General features: G+C 40.7%; 2 protein-coding genes across 4 annotated transcripts; one reads left to right on the top strand and one right to left on the bottom strand.

Moving 5' to 3' along the window:
• Positions 1 to 1120: 1120 nt before the first annotated feature.
• On the bottom strand, positions 1121 to 5795 carry ak6 (adenylate kinase 6). Its single transcript, XM_046035249.1, has 6 exons — positions 5647 to 5795; positions 5483 to 5555; positions 3972 to 4064; positions 3761 to 3819; positions 2713 to 2858; positions 1121 to 1692 (listed from the first exon to the last, which is right to left on the bottom strand). Exons 2-6 carry the CDS (start codon positions 5517 to 5519, stop codon positions 1503 to 1505), a joined length of 525 nt encoding a protein of 174 aa, XP_045891205.1. The 5' UTR covers positions 5520 to 5555; positions 5647 to 5795; the 3' UTR covers positions 1121 to 1502.
• On the top strand, positions 5614 to 21142 carry rad17 (RAD17 checkpoint clamp loader component). Of its 3 annotated transcripts, none has more exons than XM_046035233.1 (17): positions 5614 to 5924; positions 6310 to 6405; positions 6613 to 6843; positions 7508 to 7582; positions 8353 to 8491; positions 8826 to 8962; positions 10747 to 10799; positions 11150 to 11275; positions 13423 to 13492; positions 13576 to 13687; positions 14323 to 14511; positions 16647 to 16741; positions 16842 to 16988; positions 17471 to 17599; positions 17892 to 18012; positions 19686 to 19768; positions 20306 to 20374. In XM_046035233.1, exons 2-17 carry the CDS (start codon positions 6364 to 6366, stop codon positions 20357 to 20359), a joined length of 1803 nt encoding a protein of 600 aa, XP_045891189.1. In that variant the 5' UTR covers positions 5614 to 5924; positions 6310 to 6363; the 3' UTR covers positions 20360 to 20374. The 3 variants fall into 3 exon arrangements, with proteins under 3 accessions (XP_045891189.1, XP_045891188.1, XP_045891190.1); XM_046035232.1 differs by having other exon boundaries at positions 5617 to 5924; positions 19711 to 19768; positions 20306 to 21142; XM_046035234.1 differs by lacking the exon at positions 19686 to 19768 and having other exon boundaries at positions 5617 to 5924.
• The last annotated feature ends 3113 nt before the right edge of the window (positions 21143 to 24255 follow it).

The following is a 24255-nucleotide window of genomic DNA, read 5'->3' as shown; positions in this document are numbered from 1 at the left end:
ATCAGAACACATTATGTGTAACTGAAATATTATTACAGATGTTTATTTTCAATTAAGAGCCAACATCTTCAAAACTGAATTCTGTCATTATTAGGGTAGTGTGTAGACTAAAAACACACTAAAAAATGTTGGTCAATATGTTGAAGTACTCTCTGAAGCCAATGTATATGCTGTAATGTTGTATTTACACAATTCAAAATAGTGACAATATAGGATGAAAGAAAAAAATGAACACTAATAATCTATACAACAGTTAGGTGTTGTTTTAAATGTTTTTATACTAGTACTGACATCAAAACAATGTCTTGATATCTTACTTTGAAGAATCAAAATGTATTCTTCTACCAAACCCAACATTCATAGATGTATAAACACAATGATTTAAAACTGGAATTTCTGTTTAACTTAAATTGGGATCTCTCTGAGGAAAGTCCAAAAAACACCACACATTTGGTGCCAGCTGTTGTGACAGATATCCTTATTTTTGACCCACAGCATTTCTGAATAGGTGCTAGCTGAAAATCTTGGAGTGATGTTCAATGCAGATTCACATTTTAATCACATCAATAAGGTAGTTCAGCCATTTATCAACTTAGGAATGCTGGAAAGATTCAACAGATGTTTACTATGATACTGAAATATCTTTTGGACCCACTTCCATCAAAGTGGAACTCAACCCTTTAGCCGCTGTCTTTAACGCCAACTCCAAAGACATGGATCATGTCACACCTGTTGCTGCCTCTTTACACTGGCTGCCTGAGCATTTTAGAATTGACATTGACAGAATAGTTGATTACTCACTTGCAAAGTACTGTGTGACTTGGCACCTTGTTACATCACTGAAGTCCACAGGAGCCAACACAAAGCCTAAGGCCCAATCTTAATGTCCCCCCTAAATCCTCAGACTTAATGGGAACGCACCTCAAATCTGAGAGTATGGACATTGGGCCCAAGATCCTAAAACATGGGGCTCTTATCTACCCTGAGTCAAGGCCACAGACCAGGGCTGATCGTTTCTTTTAGGGCCCCAGCATCTGGAATGATCTGCCTTTTGAATGACTTCTCAAATCACTGTTAGTCAATTCTACTTCCCCTAATTATCACTAGGACATGGTGAGAATGCGGTTTCCCAGTGATTTTTTATTTATAAAAAAATGACATGAATGCAGCAGTTTATGAGTGATTTGACGTGACACTAGTTTGTACTAGTTAAAAATCATGCTATGGGTAATCAGAAAGTCCTGGTGTTTGGTACTGTGTTTAAAAGGACATCTTTCAACCGTCAAAGTCCAGCCATTTGAGAGTGAGTTTGTCCTGCAGCACTACCTGCAAACTGCAAGCAGGTAAGACAGACCACTGAAGAAAGTGATTATACTTTGAACATATCACCAGTGTTAAAGAAATGCAGATTGGAAAATAACTACAATTCAATCGTTTTTAATTGTCCAAATAACTTTTGTTGGCAGTTCTCCTAGTGGACCCAAGCAGGCAGAGTTCAGCTTCTAGTTATGGTCCTTCATCCACTGCTCAGTCCACTGCACTATCTGCTCCAAGTTGCGCTCTAGGTCTTCTGGAGTGTTGCTGGGCAGCTGGTGGACAATCTCCTCACGGTAGGCCTCCATGGCCTCCTCGTAGATGGTCTGGAAGATCTCACACTGCACGTTGTCCTGCAGCTTCTTTCCTGCGTAGCCCCTGTCAGTCACACAGAAGACACAGTCCAGCTCAGACAGGGGGCGGGAGACAGCTTTGTAGTGATTTGCAGTGCTGTCTGCCAGTGAAGCACAAGTGGCACATCATTTTTAATAATATAAAAATTGTATATTGAAGGAATGTAAGAATTAAAGGGTAGGAGTACATAAGTTTTACTTCTTCCTACTCGGGGTGGGAATCACCAGAGGCCCCACGATACGATTTTATAACGATATTTATGTTGTGATTCGATTTTAAATATATTGAGATATATTGCAATTTATTACCTTTTTCCAACTTCTAATTAGGTCCCTAAAGTCAAACTTTGTCAACATCTGTTTATCTAAAGATACATTTCTCTGTTTGTTCATATCACTTTTTCAGTCCTCTATATGGTCCTGTTAAGTTTTCTAGTGGACTAAAAAAAGCAATAGATTTTATTATTCTAGTACCAAAAAGTTAAAACTCCCATCTGCAATTTATATAATAAAATATCGATACTTGATGTCCGTGTATCAATACAGTATTGCTAGGGCAAATATCACGATACTATGCTGTATCGATTTTTTTCCCCACCCCTACTTCCTACTCCTTTTCACAGATGTGATGCAGAAGTATGTTAACAGAGGAAAGAAGGGTACTTTTGCTGCTCATCTGTTGTTTTTTCCTCCTATTTTTTTTTTTAAATATTGTTTTATTTTTTTATACTATCTCTTGCATGTTCGAAATAAAGATTTAAATTCAAAGTGTCATATACAAGTAGACCACCAGCTGTATACCAATTGTCCATAGTGTCCGAACAGTGACATACCACTCAGAATCTGCATATACCACTAAAACAAAAGCTGTATACCATTAGCCACTTTTTTTGGTCTTAGCTGCTGGTTTGAATCATTCAAAGATGTAAACCAACATCTGAAATCATACAGGCACGAGCTCGATCGTCCACAGGCTTAAAGTCAGACAGTCACATTCTTACTTGTATTAATGTACAGTTTACCCGAGAAAGGAAGGGGAGGTTACCTGCTCTCTAGCCGTGTGTACAACTGCGTGTTGTCTGTGCGGAGGACAAAGACCATGTGGAACCAGCGTTCAGGGAATAGGTCACAGCCATGATAGTCAACAATCACACCACCTTCTACCATCTTTTCATCCAGCTCATCCACCACCTGCAGGATCACAGCAAGTCACAATATTTATATTTATTCTGATGTCCACCCAACCTAATTCAGTTGTGATAATTTATCATTATATTCAACAATTTAATTAAACACATTTAAGCTCACAGAGACACATTTGGAGTAGACAGTACAGGAAGGAAACATGAACACAGCTTAAAGTGCAACAAGTTATATTTTACGGAAGCACTGCGAGGGCTCCAAACCCAATATTACACTTTTACAGCATTACACAATAATTAAAAGGGGTAAAAACAGAATGTTTTTTTGGTTGGACAAACACTTGTCCTCACACACATAAAACTTGATATTACAGTGCATCTGGAAAGTATTCCTTAAAATATTACTATTAACATTAAAAGCCCTCCACAATCTGTCTCCTACTTATCTTACTGGCCTCATTCATACTTACACTCCATCTTGTTCCCTGCGGTCTTCCACAACAAGTCTTTTGGCACTCCCAACAATCAACCTCAGTACAATGGATGCTAAAACCTTCTATGCTGTACTCTTGAACTCTCTATATGCTGCCCCCAATTTTATTGAAGTGCAATATTAATACGTACACCTGTCTTTGTGCAATACAAGTTAATCTAAGACTCATTAACTGTCAGGAGTGGCTGGCCTGGTTTAGAAGACGGAGGCAGCAGGAATGAGATTCCAACTCTAACTTTAATATGATATAATGGGCTGTGAAGTCTTTTGGTGAGCCAGGTAGGAAAGAGCACTAAAAATCCAAGCTCTGAGTTTAACTAAGATGTACAATAAGGGGGCCGAGTGGTGCAGTGGTACCTGATCATGTCCAATGGAACACTTAGCTGTTTCTATTTTTGTGCAGTACAGATGAGCATTTCAGAACCAGGTTCAAAGTTTCGATGTTGAATTCAACTTACTCTATCTTCATCCAAAACCGGGCACTGGTACTCTTCGTCATAGCCATCATAAAGTTGTCCTGGGGAAAGAGGATCAGGATCATGAGAACAGCCACAGGATGACTCATCTGCATAGTAAGTCTAATTACCTGAGTGAAAACTCAAAGCAGGGCCAGCTACGGCAAGCCCGGTGAGGCTTTAATCTGTGATTCAAGATGCTCCTCATCTTTACCTTCCTGGGCCAGGTCTCCTATGTTAACATAGGTCAGCCCTGTCCGCTGGGCCAGCTCCTTTCCTAAAGTGGTCTTTCCAACACCAGGGGTTCCTGTAGGACAGATTTGAGATTTCATTCAAGAATGTATATGTTACCTTATTTCAAAAGGTGAAGCAATGCACACATCATCTCATGAGATCCAAACAGACTGATGAGCAGTACCAAATCCTCTGCAGAATTTACTGCTTGATTTATGGTTAGAAATGGGGGGATGCTAGAGGTAATAGAGAAAACAAGGGACTGTGTTCTACTTCCAGGTTATGTCTCTGTTGCTAGATGTGTCTAAAATGTAGCGTTGCTACTGATAAGACAGTGTTTTATGTATTAATATTCTGACTTTTTTCTCAGAATTCTGAGATTAAACAAAAATAAAATTCACGTAAAAATAAAGTCAGAATTCTGACTTATTGATTAAACTGCCATATATTTTGGCAATCAATCCATTAAATGTTTGGTCAATAATGTGTCCAAAGATAGTGAAAAAAAGCCTGTAACAGTGTCTCAGAACAGACCTGACATGTCAGTCCAAAAGCTAAACATTCAGTTTACACTGACATTACACAGCAGCCCCTCACAGTGGAGAAGCTGAAACAATGTTTGGCACTTCAGCTTCATAACTGACTTAAAAGATGAATCAATTTTTAAAACTGCTGCTTGTTAATTGTATGTCTTTTTTTTTCATGGTTTATTTTAGTAAGGACTGATGCAGCTTGCACAGATAAACTGAAAACAGAAATCCAATGTGTGTATCATAGTGTTTTTAGTGGTTGCTTATTTGAAACAACCGTCCCTAGAAAGGCTTTTAAAGAAATACAACATTAAAATAGAAATGGAAACAGAGGTACATTGAGTGACAGTAGAACACAAGATAAAAGGAGATAAAATGAGTATATCAAGATTCAATAAAACACTAGACGTGAGTATAAGGACTTGGCCTCTCTTAAAGGTTGTGACGTTTGCAGCAGTTTTCAAGTCTTTAGGTAGCAAGTTCCAAGACTTTCACAGGAAAGGCCATCAGAGCAAAATAAGTTGTTTTTCTAAATTAAACTTTACAGTCGCCACTTGAAGCTGCTCTTGGTGTACTTAGGGAGAGACTGGGGAGCAAGTCCATTTAAAAATTTAAATACAAGCTTTACATAGTGACAAATCAATAACGTCAGCATTGATCACCCGATTAATCAGTATAACAGTATAGTAAGTTATGCTTGACATTAATAGACAGTAAATGAGTATTATGTAACTATTACATGTATAAGATACGTTAGTTCCACGATCGTGATGCAAATCAAAATGACTGAAATGTGCCCTCATTACAAACACAGCTACTTGTCAAATTGGCAAGCTAACGTCACAACAAAGTTAAAGACCTGCAAACTAAGGCTAATGGAGAAAGTGAGTTTATCAGCCGCGGGTTTTGTCTGAATGGTCGAAGCTCATTAACTTCACCGTTCAAGGTAACGTTACATCACCTGTTAACAGAATGTTTGGTCGCTTCTTCATCTTCATAGCGTGCTAGCTGCCAACACGTGTCTCGATGACAACCTGAAAGAGAGAATACTTCCATTATGTGTTCGTGCCATTCTAGACAGTCACTTCAATCCCCAACGCTAACGTTAAATGTCAAGAAACAAACCCGAAAAGCGGACGCTGACAAGATGGAAGACTTCGGCAGCTAGCTAGATGTTTGCTTTCACACCAGGCTGAGCAGACTTCCACAAACGAGCACTGCAGTAAACTGGGGCTTCACGTCAGTTTTACGTCAACAAATAGTCAGTTTGCGGCACTCCGAGTACCGGAGTTTAAACCAACGAACGTTATCAGACCTCTTTTAACTCCTTCGTCACACACAACAAGAGTTTAAAGTGTCGGGACACCGAGGTCTGCTTCAGACACCTCAAATGGTCAAACAAGGTAGGTTAACACAGATAAGTTAGAACGTTATCATATTAGCTTAACATAAACACACCAATAACATGAGTTCATCCATCCCACCATCCTGCAGTCAAAGCTGATGACGCTAGTTAAACAACAGTAACAGACAATTCAAATAGACAAAACTTTACTTTTAGGAAGTATTCGACTCTTCAAACCTTTCAGGTAACGTTAAGTGCAGCTCAATAACAAGGGGAACCGAGTAAAAGTAAAGTTAATGCAATATTAAACCTCAAAAATCCACCCACCCTTTCTTTGCGCTGTTTACTAAGGGAACTGTGCCCTGGCTGCTGTTTTTGTTGCATTGTGTTAACTAACGTTAGATCTAACAGAATCACCACCAACTCTTTCCACTGCTTTTCAGGTTCCCAGTTCTCCATTGAACTGCTACCCTCAATGTGAAGCACCAAGGTGAAGGATGAACAAGCTTTCTCAGGGAGAGGGAGCTGCTTCCAGCAGGGTATGCTCTTTAACATGCCTACCGGACCATTACATGACCATTACATTACAGGGTGTGTGTTTAGAGTTGTGGCCCATTTCCTCAGGAACACCTTTTGTTTCTGCCCACCTCATTTTCAAGTAATGGACCAGCTCTAATCTTTACACTTTGACTTCACTTGTTCCTTATGAATCTTTAACCCTTTTTGTTTGACTGTATTTATTATAGTTGAACCACTGGGTGGATCCGTCCTTCACTGATTTTCCAGATGATAGTTTTTCTCTGCGTGGAGGGAGAAAGGGCAGCCAGGTTTTGTGCTCCAAGGCTGAGCCCAAGAGGCCCAGGAAGAGGAAAGGAGAGGCCGGCGGCTCAGACCCTCACACGTCCTACCTGCTGAAAGAGTCAGCCCAGAGGGACCAAGATGAGCCCTGGGTGGACAGATACTCGCCCTGTTCACAGGTCAGCATCATCGCTGATAACATTTGAGTCTTTTTCTTTTCTCAACAGTTGCAAGCAGAATTCAATGTATTTGCAATATCAAGCCTCAATATATATAAATAAGTATAAATATATATAATGTCTTCAAAATGAGGGGTGGCCCCTGGTCAATATTATTTTGTCATGTTATAGTAAAAGTTCTGGACACTCAATATCACAATAAGTGGGCATCCTCCAAAGTTTCACTGGAAGTGAGGAGGAATGATAGCAGCCTCCACTCACTCTTTCAGTGTACATATGGGCATGTGAGGAGTGTTTGGAGACAGACTTGGAAAAATATGAACCTTTCCTTTCATGCATGGCATCCATCTATGCAGTAGCCACGTAAAGGGGAAGGAATTTTTACACAGTCCTTAAAGTTTGGTTACTGCCCGTTCATCATGGAATCACACTCACACTAACTTTGTCTTTGAGCCTATTTAAAGCTGCAGGACAGATGTGAGCATGTCTTCACAGCTGATATCCATTAATACCCCCCAGCAGCAGTGGTCAAGGGCTTGATTTATTTGATTTGATAGTATGGAGGATGAAGGTTCTTATCATGTTTTTTTTTTAGCTGTGATAAACGTTCGACACTGAACTCTCTAGTAGTCTCTAGTAATGGGTGCTGTGTGGATTTGTGTAGGGTGAGCTTGCTGTGCACAAGAAGAAGATCGAGGAAGTGGAGAACTGGATGAGAGTTCACACAAACACATCACAGGTAACTGAAGTCTTATTTTTTATTCAAATAATTAATGATTTTAGCAATTGGACCTTGGCTGCCAGACTAGCAGTGGCCCAATTCTGACCTTTTTATTTAGTGATGTGAATACTGTAGCAACTCATCCACATTCTTCTTGGTAAACGAAACCATCAAATGATTCCAATTACTAGTGTAAAAAACTAAGCTTTACTGTGTCAGGGAAAACAATTCCTTCCCAAAGAATACAAAGTCTAATTAGATGTGTTGAATCATTTCTTTATGTATCGTGGCCACAGAGAGAACGCACTGTTACTTTCCTGAACTCAGCATTTCCTCTCCTTAAATACAGAGCAAGTACAAAGCAAACAACAGCCAAACAAATGGCAGAGTATTAGCATACACTCAAAAACTCTTCCTGAGCTAAGAAAGGAAATGCAAATGTATGTGGCATCAGATGTTTCTCTGTCTCTTGATTGGTCTGTGTTAAAACTCTCACCTACATGCCAGCAGATGTTTATTGTAAATTAGACAAACCTTTGCTTAGGAATAAAAACCCTGTGACCAATGCTAATTTCTCACAAGTTAATTACAGTGAAATCCTAAAAATCAGCAACTTATAAATGTATTTCTCACAACTGTCAGGGGTGTCAGTCATGGAATGGGTCCTGTCTGTAGACCAAGATATGTCAAGAGCTAATCTTGAAGTCTGAGCTATTATGATCTTATGTTGTCTGTGGAGGTCTTAAGTTGAGCTGAAGATTCAGGTTTAGTTTGGCTGTCATCTACAGGGTGGCATTTTGCTGCTGATGGGACCATCAGGCTGTGGAAAGACTGCCACAGTCCAGGTTTTGTCTCAGGAATTGGGCCTCAGGGTTCAGGAGTGGACCAACCCCACCAACCTGGAGCCATACAGCAGCAGTCAGCATGGTGAGCAAAAAGCCTCCCCAGCCTCATACCCAGCAGTGTCACTGTCAAAATAAGAACTGGCATTACGATAAATTCAAACAATCTTTTTGGATGAAAATTGAAACAAGAAAATGCTTTAGCTGAGACTGACTTGGTGCTGATGTATTTGCTTGATTTCTTTTAAAAGGTGTTTCTGATATTTTATTCACAGTGTTTGTAAATGTTTTTCTGGTCAATGCAGGCTAACCGTTGCAATGGGATAGATCATCTTGGGTACCTACACTGCTATCCCGTGTCAGTATAGTATATAAATAGGCCCTGCTTTTTTGAGGTCTTTAAATCTGTCTTTTGTCAGAATGGAGGACGAACGGCTTGTCCTGCAGCTCCCAGTTAGCTCAGTTCCAGGACTTCCTCCTCAGAGCCAACAAGTACAACTGCCTGAAGATGGCGGGTGATGGAGGAGCTACAGACAGGAAGCTCATACTGGTGGAGGTATGTACTACACTTCACCTGAAGCCACTGTTCCTGTAATTACACCATGCGTCATTCCTATTTATTTTATACTCTCTTGTTCCTGAGTAAGATTTGGCTTAGGCTGAGCAATATCACTTGAAATCAGCGTCACGATTAAAATTCCATTTCCTTCTGTAACGATAAATGAATCCGTGTGAAATACACCTGCACATACGATTCTTTGTCCTCACCGTGGACATCTTATTTAATGTTTGTATTGCATTAGAAACCAAAATAAATGATTGATAATTACTCTTTTTTTTTTCTTAGTGCGCTCAGTGTGCAGAAAGGTGAGGTATGGGTCATACACGTGTCATGTTCAGGTCACTTGCAGACATAGAAACAGAATGACTTCTGTCTCTCTAAAAAATAGTTCAGCTGCTGATTTCCCTCTGAGTGCATGACGTCGGCTGGGTAGATAGGAACGAGTCGTTGTCTAAACAGCCAAGGACGAAAGATATGGTGTCCTACTTTAGTCAGTTCGATCTACAGACGGTCTCCTCTTAGATTGTAATACATGTCACCTCCCAATTCCAAAGTGACTACGGGAAGCATAGTATCTTGTTGTGAACCAATATCCAATAGAATCTTCACACATGTATAGATGGCTGAATAATAACCTTATTGGGACACACAGTGAGTCTGTGTGTGTTGAGATGCATCCTTCAGATTTGGCACTCACTGTGTTCACACTGTGTACTGATGATACCATTGTCTCCTCGACCGAGCTTCACTAAATAATGCTGTGTAAGGCATCCTGAGACTTTTTTCTTCAGTAAGAGTCGACTTGCTCACAAGAATTTCCATCACATTTACTTAACATATCCAGTGGTTAAGAACCTGCTGTATGTAGGCGTTTGTTAGAAAATCAGAGTCTGTAAACGATTAAGATAACTAATGTTATATTTGAGGAACCTTTATGGTTTCTGTAATCTCTTTCTGCCAGCTCATGCAGGAGAGCTTAAACATATTTCTTCTTATAGTTAATGATTTACACACAACCTGTGACATAACTCCATACAAACATAGACCACTAAATGTTTTCTATTGCTTTAGGATAGACCCTTAACCAAAACAGAAAGTGGTGTCCTGCTCATCCAAATTAGATCAGAGCGTTAGAAAGTCGAGTCCAGGCACTGTCCAGTTCAGAGTAGATGGATAGGTAAAAAATGTCACAAAAAGAAATTGGCTTGAACTGCATGTAGACACAGTGGTCGGTAACTCGTTCAAACGTTGCTACACCTTTGTTTTCCTGTCATTGGGAAAGGAACCTGGGGTTTCGGATTATAGAGCAGTGGACCTTTGGTGAACCGGGACAGGAGCTATGTTTGCTCAGCTAGGATTTAAAACTCCAGCAGGATGATGTTTCCATCAGTGATGCTTGGTGCTCAAACTCAGTCAAAGTGGACTCTGTTTCCCAAATGTCAGATTTTCAGACGTCATATTATCATCTTGTTGCTGCTGTTTCCATTCACCCCAGACACTAACTCAAATAATACACTGCAGAATGTTCTCGGTGTGTATAATAACTGCATGGGGTGTTTTTTATTTTTTTGTTGTCATATTTTAACATACATTTAATTATCTGTTAAGTGTGTAGCATGAAGGGACTACAAACTTTCTTTCCATTATCCAGCCTTGTAATGTGTAATGATAAATAAATGACCATGAATATTACCAAAGTGAAACATTGGTTTAAAGCTGCTTTGTTTAGATTGATTGCATACACAGTTTACAAGTGTTCATCACTTGTCCCTCCTCAGGATTTCCCAAACCAGTTCTACAGGCAGCCTGGCAGCCTGCATGATATCCTGAGGTGAGATCAGATTGGTTTCTGCCTACATTTCCTTTCATACTTTCACACAGGACACCAGGAGAAGTTACTGTGACGACACACAGCTTGGAAACCAATGTGTAAAAGCAAAGACGGGTGCATTGTGACCAGGAGCAGCTTTCAGTGGCTCCATTTTATGTAAAGGGAATGAATGCTGCCATGAAGCCACGTTTTGACCCTTTCTATAGGACAGAGTAGTCCTAGTATACAGGGTGTGCTGTTATTATATTCAGCAGGCCAGCTGTATGCATCCATGAATCAATGCTGTCTAATCTGTGCCACCTGTGTGTCCCTGCTCTGTGTGAGATTGTATTCTGCTGTGTGTCTTCCAGGCACTTTATGAAGACCAGTCGACGTCCCCTGGTATTCATAGTGTCCGACAGTCTGAGTGGAGACAGCAGCTCACGCTTTCTTTTTCCCAGAGAGATCCAGGAGGAGCTGGGCATCAGCAGCATCAGGTTCAAAACCCACTAAAATGAATCATTTTCATCCCTGTGACGTCACAGGGATGAAAACTAGTGCTGCGTTCGAGACCGGTCGGTACTGGGATATTTCCCTGTTGAAACTTCCGACCTCCGACCTCCAGGTGCATGGTGGTGCATGACGCCGAAAGTGAACGAACACCATGGCTAACCGTGACAGAGTGTACACACAGTTGCACCCTCAGCAGTGTTTTAGGTGTTAATTAAAAGGATGGCAGTTTAACTACTACAACTGACATAAATAGCCTATACGTTACTAGTTCTGTGTACCCCTCTAGCTACATCAGTTGGAAACCCTCAAGTCAGTCAGTGTTGAAGGTTATACTTCCTAATGTTTTGGCATTTTAACAATAACTTTTATGCAGAGAAGATGACTTTATGAGATTCTTTACTGTAGCCAGCTACCTAATAGGCCTAACATATTTCTACATCAGTGTACAAGCAGAACAGGTTTTACTATGTGACCGTATGTATTATTTAAATTTAAATACATGCAAATATACTTGTTGTTGCTTTTTAGTTTATGGTTTACCATTTACAATGTGTGCTTCCATGGACGCTGACAGTGTTTTGTGATGTAATTCAGCTGCTACTCGTGAAGTCGGGGGTACATATTTTTTCTCCGAGTTCACAAGTAGGAAATCCGACTTCAGGTGGCGTTCCAGGGTGGTTTTTCTAGTTGGGGGTCGGAAATTTCCCAGTTCCGAGTTGCCTGGAACACCACATAAATGCATCTCATAATGCTCGCCAAGCGGCTAGTCCGACCCGCCCTCAGAAACAGCGGTGGAAAACCACTGAGCTGCAGCACACACCTCTCCCCTCCCTTCCAAACACTAGCTACCTTCCAGGCAGTCAGTGCACAGGAAGTTGTTCCTGTGATGTAGAGACAGAGCTCAGTTAAAACTTTATGGATGAAAGATACTTTTGTTACAGATTAATAACTCACCACTCTGAAACTCTTGCTCCAGTCCATGTTGCCAAGCTGGTCAGCAACATGTACAGCTGAACCCAAGCTGTTTACCGGCTTCTTGCTGACCCGCCCTTCTCTGCTTCTGATTGGCTAGTAGTCCTTAACTAGGAACTGCGCATGTGCATCTAAAAGATCATTTAGAGGCAAGATGTATCACTCCATAGCTAAAATGAAGCCTTCAACACAGGGTTAAAAGAGGAGCTGCAGCAATTTGCAGTATGACAAAAATATGGTGTTTTTTGAAAATGAAACCATGTAAACCTGTTCTGGTACAACCCCTAAATAAGAACCTGAAAATGAGCAGAATACCACCTCTTTAAAACATTTCATCAGTGCGATGTCTGTCACATCTGTCTGCACAACGTGCATGTCAGATCTCTCCTCTGTGGCTGCTTGCAGCTGCACTTCCTCTGTCCTCGCGACTGCAGCTTCCATCATTTTCATCTACACTAGAAAACAAAAAGGACAAAAGAACACACATGCATATTTGTGACTCTGCTGTAGCAAATGGAAGGTCAGAGCAGTGCCCATCTGTGGGCACCACCTAAAGAACGTTTGGTCACCCTAGTTGAGTCCCAGCTGTGAACTGATGGGGGACGATTGTTGTTGTGCATTCATGACCAGATTACTAAAACAGTGATATATAAATGCAAATGTGTGCTGCAGTTTTAATTTAGTTTCTGGTTGCAACCTGTATGTAAGTAGCACCGGATTTACTAAGACAGCCGAACATTATACATCAGCTCCTGGACTGAACCTGGTACTGACCGATCCCCTTGAACACTGCGAGTAGAACTCATAGGGACAGTTCAGAGGTGGGATGAGAGAGAGAGAGAGAGAGAGACTCTCCCATTTTATCCAGCATGGCTCCGGTTGTTTGGGCCGGGTGGATCGTGGTCTGCTGCTCTTTAATCCAAAAGTCCCGTCTTCATCTTCCAATGACTGTTTATGTCAGAGAGCTTTTCAAATGGCATAAGTGCTCTTCATGTGTTCATGCTATGATTTGTGTCTTGGGCATTATTTGAATACTCTATTTGAGACTTTTTGCTGATCAGGATATTGAATAAAACTGTTCCTCATGCTGGTGGCGTCTGTAGATCCTCTGAAGGCCACTGGATTCCCCTGAACATTGCTTTGTATCTTCTGTTTGCAGTTTTAATCCAGTGGCTCCTACCACAATGATGAAAGTCCTGACTCGAATTTCCACCCTGGAGACAGAAAAGGTGAAAGGAAGCCTTGCAGTTGATTACACATTTTGGTATGCGTGTCTGTTTTTTACCGTACATTTTCCCATAATTCTGAGCAGAGCTGTGGGAGGATGTGCGCCCTAGACCAGGAAGTGTTGGAGACACTGTGTTCAGGAAGCTCAGGAGATATTCGCAGTGCCATCAACAGCCTCCAGTTTTCTTCCCTCCCAGGTTAGGAGTAAATCCACACACCACAGCAGAGGGGTCTTGCGCAATAGAAGATGGGGGTGCTGCCACCGAATATGCAAAAACTGTTAAAGGCAATAAATTCAGTAATTATTGTTGCCAGTGTTAATTTAGCTCAACTTTACCCAACATAATGAACACACCCCTCTCACAGTATTCTCAATCCGCCCCCATTAATTTCATCCAGTCATGACGCTGAATAGTCAGACCAGATCTATTTGAATAGACTACACACTGCGGATTAGGGCCCAGATACTTTAGTGTTCTATTCCAGCAGTCATTTGCTGCAGAAGTTGTCGGATTGATGGACATTTTAATATTGTTAATTAAGTATTTGATCAGAACAGAAATGTTGTGTGATTTGGAATGTATTGAACGTGATTAAAATGTTAAGAATTTAGTTTTTGTTTTTTTTAAAAACTCCAATACTCATATCGTCCACAGTCCAGCAGGGGGTGCTGCAGCACCCCCACAAACGCCTAGGAGAGGGGTAGTCAGGAGTGTCCACATCATAAATCCCTTTTGATTTTAAAAGGCCTATGACCTTTCCTCAGAACAAATATTGTTGCCCTGTCCAACCGACCGACCTCAAAGACCTTGTATTATCATTGTAATTTCAGACACATCGTTGGGAAAGGGGTTGTGGAGGATGAGGAAAGACAGACCTTTGGGGAAAGCTGTTTCCAAGGTGAACCAGAGGAAGAAGAAGTCCAAACAGACCAAGGAGCAGGAAGGAGAGCAGGCTATTGGGGGGAAAGATGCTTCTCTGTTCCTGTTCAGAGCACTGGGAAAGATCCTGCACTGCAAACGTGAGTCAGATCTCCCAGTTCCTATACAAGCCTTTCCTCTGTAAGTAACGTGTGTGTATCCAAAGCCTGATGTGTCGTATAGAGCTCATCATAACTCATCAGTGAGCCTCCCTGTTGCACTGGGTGACATGTTCCTTCACATACTGTTGTTTGTTGCTGCCCCAACTGCTCACTAGAGCTGTGTGTGGATTCATCCACTGCTGAAAATGGTTTCCTCCTGTTTGAGTAGCACTGGTTAAAAAGTGCAGTGAGCAGCTGTTTTAGGAAATTACTGAGCTATATTTTAAAGATAGCTGCAAGCGGCGATTCGCGGGTTCATACCTTTTTTCCCAAAATCGCCATCAAAATTATTTCACAAAGACGGTTCAACATTGTTATGAAAGATATCCTGCAAGTTTTGTAACAACTGGACAACCATTTTCTGATCTATAGCTTGATTTGTATCATTCCACGTCTAGTTACGATGCATTTATAGCGCCCCCTGGTGGTGGACTTGAATGAGACTTGCAGTGTATGTGTGAGGTCCTTATCTAGACATATCCTGCAAGTTTTGTGTTGATTGCACAAACAATTTGTATTTTGTAGCCTGATTTGCGTTTTATCCCCTGCAGTTTGTTTGCATTTATAGCGCCCCCGGGTGTTCGATTTGAATGAAACTTTCAGGGCATGTTTCAGTTACTTATGAGGACATCCTGAGAGATTTGTGATGATTGGAGAATGAATATGAGATTTATAGTGTAATTTGTGTAATGCTAAGCACCTGCCTTGTGCTTGTAGCGCCCCCTAGGGACGTATGTACATCAAACTGTCCAGGTATATCTGAGGCACCTATCTGAACATAAGATAGTGAGTCTGTGAGTTTTGTGATGATCGGCCCTACGGTTGCTGATTTGTGGTCATTTATGTCCAGAGCCACGCCCCTTTCAAAGTTCATTGTTCCATATCTTGAAAAGTAATTGAGATATCGACATGCTATTAACTTTTAATAGGCTTGATCCAATGATGATTCACTGAAAATTTGGTGGCAATCGGAGCTACGGGCTAGGAGGAGATGTCAAAAATTCAAAATGGCGGAAAAAAAACTCGGGCGGACCTTAATGGTCCTTGAGGCTTTTCTGTAGAGCACATTGAGCTGCACCTGTGTGAGAAATTTTAAGTCAATCTGACTTACGGCGTGAGGGGCGTGGCATTTCAAAATGCATTTTTAAGCCTTAATTATAGCGCCACCATGTGGCTGATTGGGTTCATATTTCTATGGAAGCTGATGCACACCATTTCCAGTTATTCCCCCAAGTTTCATGTTTCTAACTCATTCCAGCTCACGGGAATTTGAGCCGGTGCGGCAGACAACAAATAATAATAATAATAATAATAATAACTAAAACCCACAAAATCAATAGCATATGTCAGTTGTTTAAGATTTACATCTTCAGTAGGAACCACTGGGCCTGGGGCTGACTTCAAAGGAGATTTAAGCATTCACCTTAAATTGTCTAAACAGGAAATCAAGTTGATTCAGACTCATGCAGAACGTCATTCCTTAAACACAAGTGTGTGTGATAAACCACAAAGTCACTCTCTATAACTGCTCCCAAGCTTTTCTTCTGATACAGACTGATGTTTGACCAGGATTTATTTGTTCCTTTTTTACAAATGATCTTCCAGCAAACACCGTGAAAAACACAATCACTGTCAGTATGAATTATGATATATAGATATATATTCTTCTGGAACTCTTTTCTTCCTTTTAGCTTGTGATGGCAGCTTTACAAGCAATTTGTTGTACTTGATCATGTGAGCCCAGCATGCGCTTCATTTAGTGTAATTCACATTCTAGCCAGGAGGTGTCACAATCATTCAAGAGAAACCAAATTACACTTGAAAACCACAATTTAGAACATAATTCCACAGCAAGCAAGTACCTTTCTGTGCAAAGCAGCACATTTTACTGCGACAGCTACCCTCCCCATCAGTGCTCGTTGCTGATTTATCTTCTGAAGTTCTTTGCGGCTGGAAGCATCTGATCCCTGCAGAGGATGGCTGGTGCACAGCGGCTTTGGTTGATGAAATACTTCAGGAACTGTAACTGACACAGAGGCAAGTAGTTTGTATGCTTGGTTGTTTGTCATCAACAGGAGGGAATCACGAAGGTGCTGAATGTGCCCCTGGACTTGGTCTACCGTCTCACCTGTCTCATCATCATAGAGAAACACTACTAGTGGACCCTGAGGTACAAACATGCTTTTTAACAGGTGACAAACAGCATGCCTAAACTTCCTTTTATTCTCTGAGAACACTCAGAACTCGTCTGTCTGTCCCTTTTTGTTCAGGTGGTTGTTGAGCGTTCACACATGTCTGGAGAGTTCTTCAACCTGTACCTCCACCAGAATTACCTGGACTTCTTCTCTGAGGTGGAGGATGTGGAACGGGCCAGCGAGTATCTGTCTGATGCTGACCTCCTTACTGCTGATTGGACGGTCAGTCTTTCCCTAGACACTAAAGGAAACTAAGGAAAACTTTGATCAGCAGAATCTGAACAGCAGTTTTCCTGTTGTCGGTGTACGTTATTTAAAGAGTTGCTTGCACTATGACATACCACCATTTTAGTCACTCAGCTTGACAATAGCACTATGATGATGCCGATGCGAAGAGAGCCCATTTAAAAAAAATGAAAATACATTTAGGAGGGGTAAGGCTTATTAGCCACACCAGAGTGATATGTAATACTGCTGAGAGTACTATCAAATACTATGCAGCTCTGGAAAGTTCTAACAACAGCAGTCCTTTTACCCCCAGGTAGTAGGCCGTACAACCGGACAGTCGCGTAGTGGCAGAGTAGAGAGTGACAACTTGAATGTATTTGTGTCCTAACAATATGGTCCATGGTGGACTGACGGTTAACTATAACTTGTGTCGTCTGAATAAAGGTGTGTGCTGTGCTGTGTTGTACTGTTTTCAGTGTCGCAGCACCATGGAGGATTATGGGTCGTCAGTGGCCACCAGGGGGCTCCTTTACTCCAATGCTCAACATGTTTCTGTTGGCTTCAGACCGCTGCACAAACCCAACTGGCTGCTGGTCAACAAGAAGGTAAGACACACATTTGCTCTGTCATTAGCTTCCCTTTGGTTTAAACCCTTTGGTCTTTTAAACTTAACACCAGAACGAGGGTGACTCCGACAAACTTAAGTTATTTTAGTTATGGTTGTAGTTTGTCAGTGCTCCCTGGTGGTCAACTAGGACAGTCCTCCCCCTTACGAACAACATTTCTCTGATCAGAAAGATGGGTCACCAAAAACAACTGGACTTTGTGGGTGTTCTACTGTGTCTCATGTGTGGCGGGTAGAAGTAGACTGTAATGAGACCGATCTGTTCCTGTCAGCACCGGGAGAACTGCCTGGCTGCCCAGTCCCTGTTCAGGAGCTTCTGTCTAACACCAGTCAGCCTGCAGACTGAGCTGCTGCCATACCTGGCCAAACTCACCAACCCAATGAGGAATCAAGGTAGCACACACACACACTTTTGCTCACCAGCCACTGTGGCTAGTGGTTTTTCAAAGTTACTAGCCACACAGCATTTCACTAGCCACATTTTTGATGTTAGGGAAATATTGATCAAAGTTTCTATGGCGTGTTAAACTTTACTTGAATTTAGATTTACAACCCTTTTAAATGTAAATAACCACTGTACACATCCAATTCAAGACCACAAAAATTTTATAACACTACATGTCATTATCATTGGCTCTGATAGACTAAGGTTGTGCGTAAAGCTCCTTTTATTATTAAAACATGTAGTCTATTAAGATAAAGACCTATAAAGAGTAGCTTCTTATTTTCAGAGGTACACTCTGTGAAAATAAAACCCTTACATCTCTCAGTTCATGACTTTTCCTAAAATGGGTTTATTAATCATTTATTAGTGCATTTTAGGGGTGTGGGATAAATAGAAATAAAAATATGATCATTTATACCTAGAACCACCAGAGGTCATTTTTACCCCCTCATAGAAACTGCTGTAATGCTGCGCTCAACATTCGCACCATGCCCGGTTGCCTAGCAACGCCTATTGTTTGGACATCTTTTAATGAGCAGGCTACTAAATCATGAGCTAGAGCTATATATTTGATAGATAGATGGGACCAGAAGAGGGATGAATATCCAAGATGTTCTGGGAATGACTTGAGTGAGGGTGAAGGATGGGGGAGAGATGATGGCGGTCGTTTGTGTGTTACAGTGTTGTCGATCACTCGCACAAGTGCAAGGCACTAGGCTTCACAAATGGACCAATGAGCAAACACTGTAAGCAGATAGTACTCATGGGAGTTGTAGTGTCACCTTGCAATTCATTTGTTATTGCAGAAGCCTTTTGAAGAGAATACAAATATTCAACCCTCCAAAGTGGCTTGTGGGAGTGACTGTGTAACCTGCCACAGCTGAAATCCACCCGCACGAAACTGCTGTGACGTAATCTTTAATGCTCCACACACCTCAACAATGGAGGAAAACGCGGGGATGCTATTTACAGACAGTATCGTTACAGTTACTATCTCACCAATCTCTACTATTTAAAAATGGCGGGTTTGATCGGGATACCCCGTCTCGCGTGCGCAATGATGATGCAGCGAATAATAACAATTCTGTCGGATCAATCAAGAGTCTGTAGCATTTTCACGTCACCTTTTGGTACTGCCTCAGCTATTTTGGGACCTCGATAGATTTACCCAATGGAAAGCCAGAAGAGGCGAGTAGAGTCTAGGCGAGGTGAGCTGGTACCATCCAGTGAAAAATCACAACCAGGACACTGACAAAATTGTTGATCACAGCTGCTCACTGCATGCCACAAGCCAGCGGACAGCTGAGCAGCATGTCAAAGCCTAGATTGCCTAGCTTTAAAATGCTTTCAGATCATTGCTGCACTGTACGACACTTTGTGTTGCTTCATATTAGTTTTGTCATTTGGTGCTGCCAGTACTTTAAAACACTGCCGACGCACAATGTGTTGCTAAATAATGTCATTTTGACTTGACAAAGTTAATTAATGTGCATATGATCCTTAAATCCTTTTTGCTGTGATAGACTTACTTACTGTGATGCATCTTACCATAATCAGCAGAGTGTTGTAAACTGTTTAGGTGTTTCTGTTGATAAAGCTTATGAGGATTCATTACTAGAAGTGTTCTGTGCTGCACTGTCTTCCAGTTCAGATAGCTTTTATCCAGGACGTGGGTCAGATGTCACTGAGGAAATTCCCTGGCAGGTACAGCACACATTTTAATATTCCCATAATGCAACTAGATTCAAGTGTGTCCGTGAGTCACAATGACCCAGAGTCAGCAATCCAAAATATGCACCCAGCCTCTACAGCATCAGGCTGTACTGTCCCACTGACACAAGACAATGGTGGAAAATATATGAGAATAAGTGAGAGATGACATAAGTTAAGGACCAAAGCTGGATTTTATTCTGGCTAAAACAGCTCAGGGTTTCTGACAGAAGGACAAGAACACCACTAATAGTTAATTACAGTAGTAATAATAGTGCGCAATAAATCAATCACATTATATTTGTGACAGAATTGTACAGTAATCAGTAGTTAAGTTTTGAAGTACCCTCAAAAAAGGTAAAGCATTTGTTTTCTTTGGTTGGAGAAGCCATGACTTCATTGTGTTCTCTGAAACCAAACCTATGCCACAGATTGTTGCTGTCAGTCATGATGTACATCTGTTCCATTTCAAACAGCAACAGTGTAAACTGTATTAGACCTTACAGTTGTGCTCTGTCTTTGTGTGTGTAGGTTAAGACTGGAGGCTCTGACAGACAAAGAGCCGGGCCAGCTGGAGATAGATAGTGGGGAGGAAGAGGAGGAAAAAGAGGAAGGTTGTGTTGAGGACAGTCTTCCTGCCAGTCAGCCCCAACCTACTACAAGCCAGGTCCTTTTGGAGGCGGAGGACCTGATCATAGAGGAATATACCAGCGAATAACACGTGGCTCTGTCATACCGTGACGCTGTTTCATTGTCAGGTTTTTTTATTGTATGAGTTTTGGGCTAGTATGGAGTAAGATTAGTGTCACATGAACCAACACAATGAGATTAGAGACTCTTTTTTTTGACATGTAAGAAAAAAATAAATTATAACTGTTAAAAAGATGATATACTTTCTGAAATTCTGACTTTAATCTTGAACTCCAATGATCCTCCACGTGGTGCTAACCAAAGGTGGGTTAATGTGTTGCTGACTGTGTGATGCTTCAGGTATTACCAGTATTGTTGCCTCATCTTGTGTTGTCTGTACAAGATATGATCATTTCTCAAGCAAGCTTGTTGCCTCGTGGAACCTGAACAGAGTTTGATTCTGTAGCTCGACAGGCCCAGAGTACCAGGAGCATGTGGATTCGTTGTGGAGAAATTGTCAGTATTTATTAGTTGAAAGTGCATGTTCAGCACTTGTTTTTGCACTTGGCATCTTTTTGGTTTTGCTGAGTGACTGCTGAGCCTGGATGAACCTGTCATGGAGGACTTTTGCAGGAACAAGCCAGGCCTGTCGCTATCTTTTTTACAGTTTCCCGTGGCTGGAAAATAAGAAATATTATGAGAATGTATGTATGTGAATAAAATAGTGTGTGAAAAGTTCAGATGGCTCTTTACTTTTCTTATGCTCTGCCCTCACACACCCCTTCATCCAATATTTACTCAACAGTTTCACATGAAGCTCTTGACATTTGCCTTCTGGGACTGACTCTGTCTGCCTGCTGCTGGAGCTCACTAACTACTTCAACGTAAATTCAGAAGAAGAAAAGGTGAATAATATAAAATATAAATAAGCGATACTCATTTTGACCGGAAATTGTGTGTTATTGCTAAAAACTTACGCGTTTTAAATAACACATTTGCTGTTAGGTTAAAAGTGAGAACATGTAAGGTCGTTGCAGTTTTTTTGATGGGGAAAAAAAGAGAGATTTTCAAACAAGTATTTGTTTTTTTACGGTAGTAATTAGTTCCATCGTCGCGCTTAGTTTTTGTATTAAAAAGATTTATTTTGAAGGTAATAACCGGAAGCAGCTCGTAGTAGCGCCTTGCAGGTGTCAGACAACGGCAGGTGGAGGGAGGAGTCACCTGGCAGTGTATGGAAGCGGCACGGAACCGGTTCGAGTGTTGGACGTGTACGGAACCCCGAGACAGCAGCGTATAAACTCTGTGTGTGAGAGAGAGACTGTACGCACCGAGGACTGCATCTGTGACGTTGCTTCAGAGTTACAGGTAAGAGGAAGTAATTCATAAAATAAACGAATAATCATTACCGTTAAAGGGCAATCCCACTTTGTGGGTATTTCTGGATCAAACACTGTAGGTTTTCTTTGTGTTTGATCAAGTCTTCCATAAATGAAGCAGCAGCAGTGTAGTGATGATGCCATCTGGACACAAAGCTTATGATACTACTGGAACACAGAGCTGGGTGATAAATCATATCTGGAATCAACATCACTCTGTGAATAAGACGTTTTGATAGGATATGGCAAGATAATTACTGTAAGTAGGCTTAATTTGCTCAAATAGCCTACTGTAATTTAGTACAAATTTGAAGTAGCCTACTTTTACTTTGAGTATTTTCTTTTCATGCCATTTTCTACTCCACCACATCTCAGAGGGAGCTATTGTACTTTTTGCTTTACTACATTTATCTGACAGCTTTAGTTACTAGTTTACAAAGGACATTATTTTTACACACAAAACATATGAAGACTCAATAAAATATGTTTTGTTATAAATGAAACTACAGCTGACACTATTATTAGCTTGACATTGACCTGGTAACAATGTTAAAGGTTTAAGACATGTCTCCTGTAAACAGTTGATGGTTTCAGCTTCACAAATGTGAAGATTTGCTGCTTTTCCTTCCTTTTAGTTATTTTAATTTATTTGAACTTTGTACTGTTGGTTAGGTGTCACTTTCTCACTATTTTCAAAATTTCAAAAATCGATTAATGGAGAAAATAATCCATAATGAAAATAATCAGTAGTTGCACTCCGATACAAAATACCGGTAGTTAAAAATGAGCTCCCCCTGAATTAAAACAAAGTAAAATCCTGCTTTTACATGAATGCAAGAACAATCTAATATTTAATAGTTTAACAGTCACAGGACAATTATCTTTCTGCAACAAGTCCTTTTAATACTTACATTTTCAGATCATACTAACATACTTTTACTATATTAATAATGCAGGACTTTTACTGGAGTATTTTTACAGTGTATTAGTACTTTTACTTAAAGGATCTGAATCTGACACACACACACACACACACATATAACTGAGTAAGTTGAATTAGTACTGAAGCCTGTTTCTAATGAATGTCACTGTTTAATAGGAGACTTTGCCTGCTGTATTTTAAATTCTGTTTGACAAACACAACCATACTAACTACTTTTTACTTTTGATGCTTAAGTATTTTTAAAAGCGGATACTTTTGTTTTTTGACGCAAGTAGAATTTAAATAGAAGACGTTTAGTGGAGTAATATTTACTTTTGCTCAAGGACAGGATTTGTGTATGTCTTCCACCACTGCAAATTAATAATCAGTGCATTTACCCGTCCCACTGAAGCTTTATGTCATATAAAAAGCAACCTGAGTGAGAAAAAGTCCGGGTTTGGTTGTGTAGACTAAATGTATAGACATGTATCCTCTTTAAAGAGTTCACAACCAAACAGGTTGGAAAACACTGGCTTGGGGCATAGATTGGAATACAAAATAATACCTCTATACTGTAGCCTAGTATAACATGAACAACGTGATAGACACATTACAGTCAGTCAGACTTTTTACAAACATTTTGTATTCAAATATGTAATCTGGTTTTAAGATTTGAAATCTGCAGTGAGAACATATCATCCACATGACTGCTTCAAGTACTGTTCTGTAGTTTCAACTCTTCCATACAGAATGAAGTTTGGGGACACAATATCATGACCTAATCTATGAACATATTTCACTTGGAAATTTGAATGAGATGCTCTCTTCACAACTTCTGACCTCATACCACATGGTAAAAAACAACTGTGGTTAACAGAACACACGGGCTTCCAGGGAGAAATGGCATCTAAGCAGGTAGTCATAACCTGGACCATAGCAATAAGTTAGTTCTTGTTGGTGTTAAGTAACAGTGTCCCAGAGCATAAAGATACTGTTTATAGATCAAATGACCAGACAGGAATGTCTGTTTTGTTTCTGTAATTAATACAAAATATGGTGGGTTCTTTTTTAAGGCTTTGTCTTTGTTGTTGTTTTAGCTACATTATGAGATATATCCAAATGTGGAGCGGACGCTGAAAACAAAATGGAGTTTTTAATTGTAAAAGTGCTGTGATTGATTTAGATTTTGTGCCATGTAAAGCATAAGGTGGGACTTATGGACAATAAAGACAAGGAATTTCATTCCATTGATACAAAAACATGTTTGTATTCAGTATGAGCAGAAAGCAGTCCTGTCCACACTGGCCCAATACACCCGGTAATATTTAAGGTCCAGGTGTCTGGGTGCAAATGGTATCTTATTGTTTCAAATTGCTGACAGTTGATCATTTATATCATCTTATGGGATGCAGTAGCACTAGAGGTAAAAAAGAATATTTAGGTTGAGCAGATCCATACTGTGTTGAATGTAACGTAAGGTTCGACCTGGTGCAGATGCAGGAGGTCAGTGCGGCCTGCAGCCTGGATGATGACATGGTGGATGGAGATCTGGG

The sequence above is a fragment of the Micropterus dolomieu genome, linkage group LG21 (genome assembly GCF_021292245.1).
Source record: "Micropterus dolomieu isolate WLL.071019.BEF.003 ecotype Adirondacks linkage group LG21, ASM2129224v1, whole genome shotgun sequence".
NCBI classification, from domain to species: domain Eukaryota; kingdom Metazoa; phylum Chordata; class Actinopteri; order Centrarchiformes; family Centrarchidae; genus Micropterus; species Micropterus dolomieu.
The sequence above is the reverse complement of the archived record's forward strand: the minus strand, read 5'-3'. Positions and strand labels throughout refer to the sequence as shown.

What these genes read in the sequence shown, in the direction of transcription:
- ak6 (XM_046035249.1), bottom strand. Translation starts at nt 5,519, where the DNA reads ATGAAGATGAAGAAGCGACCAAACATTCTGTTAACAG. An exon ending in ACCAAACATTCTGTTAACAG is followed by an intron (nt 4,065 to 5,482) that starts GTGATGTAACGT and finishes TCTGTCCTACAG; the next exon opens with GAACCCCTGGTGTTGGAAAG. An exon ending in TACACACGGCTAGAGAGCAG is followed by an intron (nt 1,693 to 2,712) that starts GTAACCTCCCCT and finishes TGTGACTGACAG; the next exon opens with GGGCTACGCAGGAAAGAAGC.
- rad17 (XM_046035232.1), top strand. Translation starts at nt 6,364, where the DNA reads ATGAACAAGCTTTCTCAGGGAGAGGGAGCTGCTTCCAGCAGG. An exon ending in ATACAGCAGCAGTCAGCATG is followed by an intron (nt 8,492 to 8,825) that starts GTGAGCAAAAAG and finishes GTCTTTTGTCAG; the next exon opens with AATGGAGGACGAACGGCTTG. An exon ending in CAACCCAATGAGGAATCAAG is followed by an intron (nt 18,013 to 19,710) that starts GTAGCACACACA and finishes ACTGTCTTCCAG; the next exon opens with TTCAGATAGCTTTTATCCAG.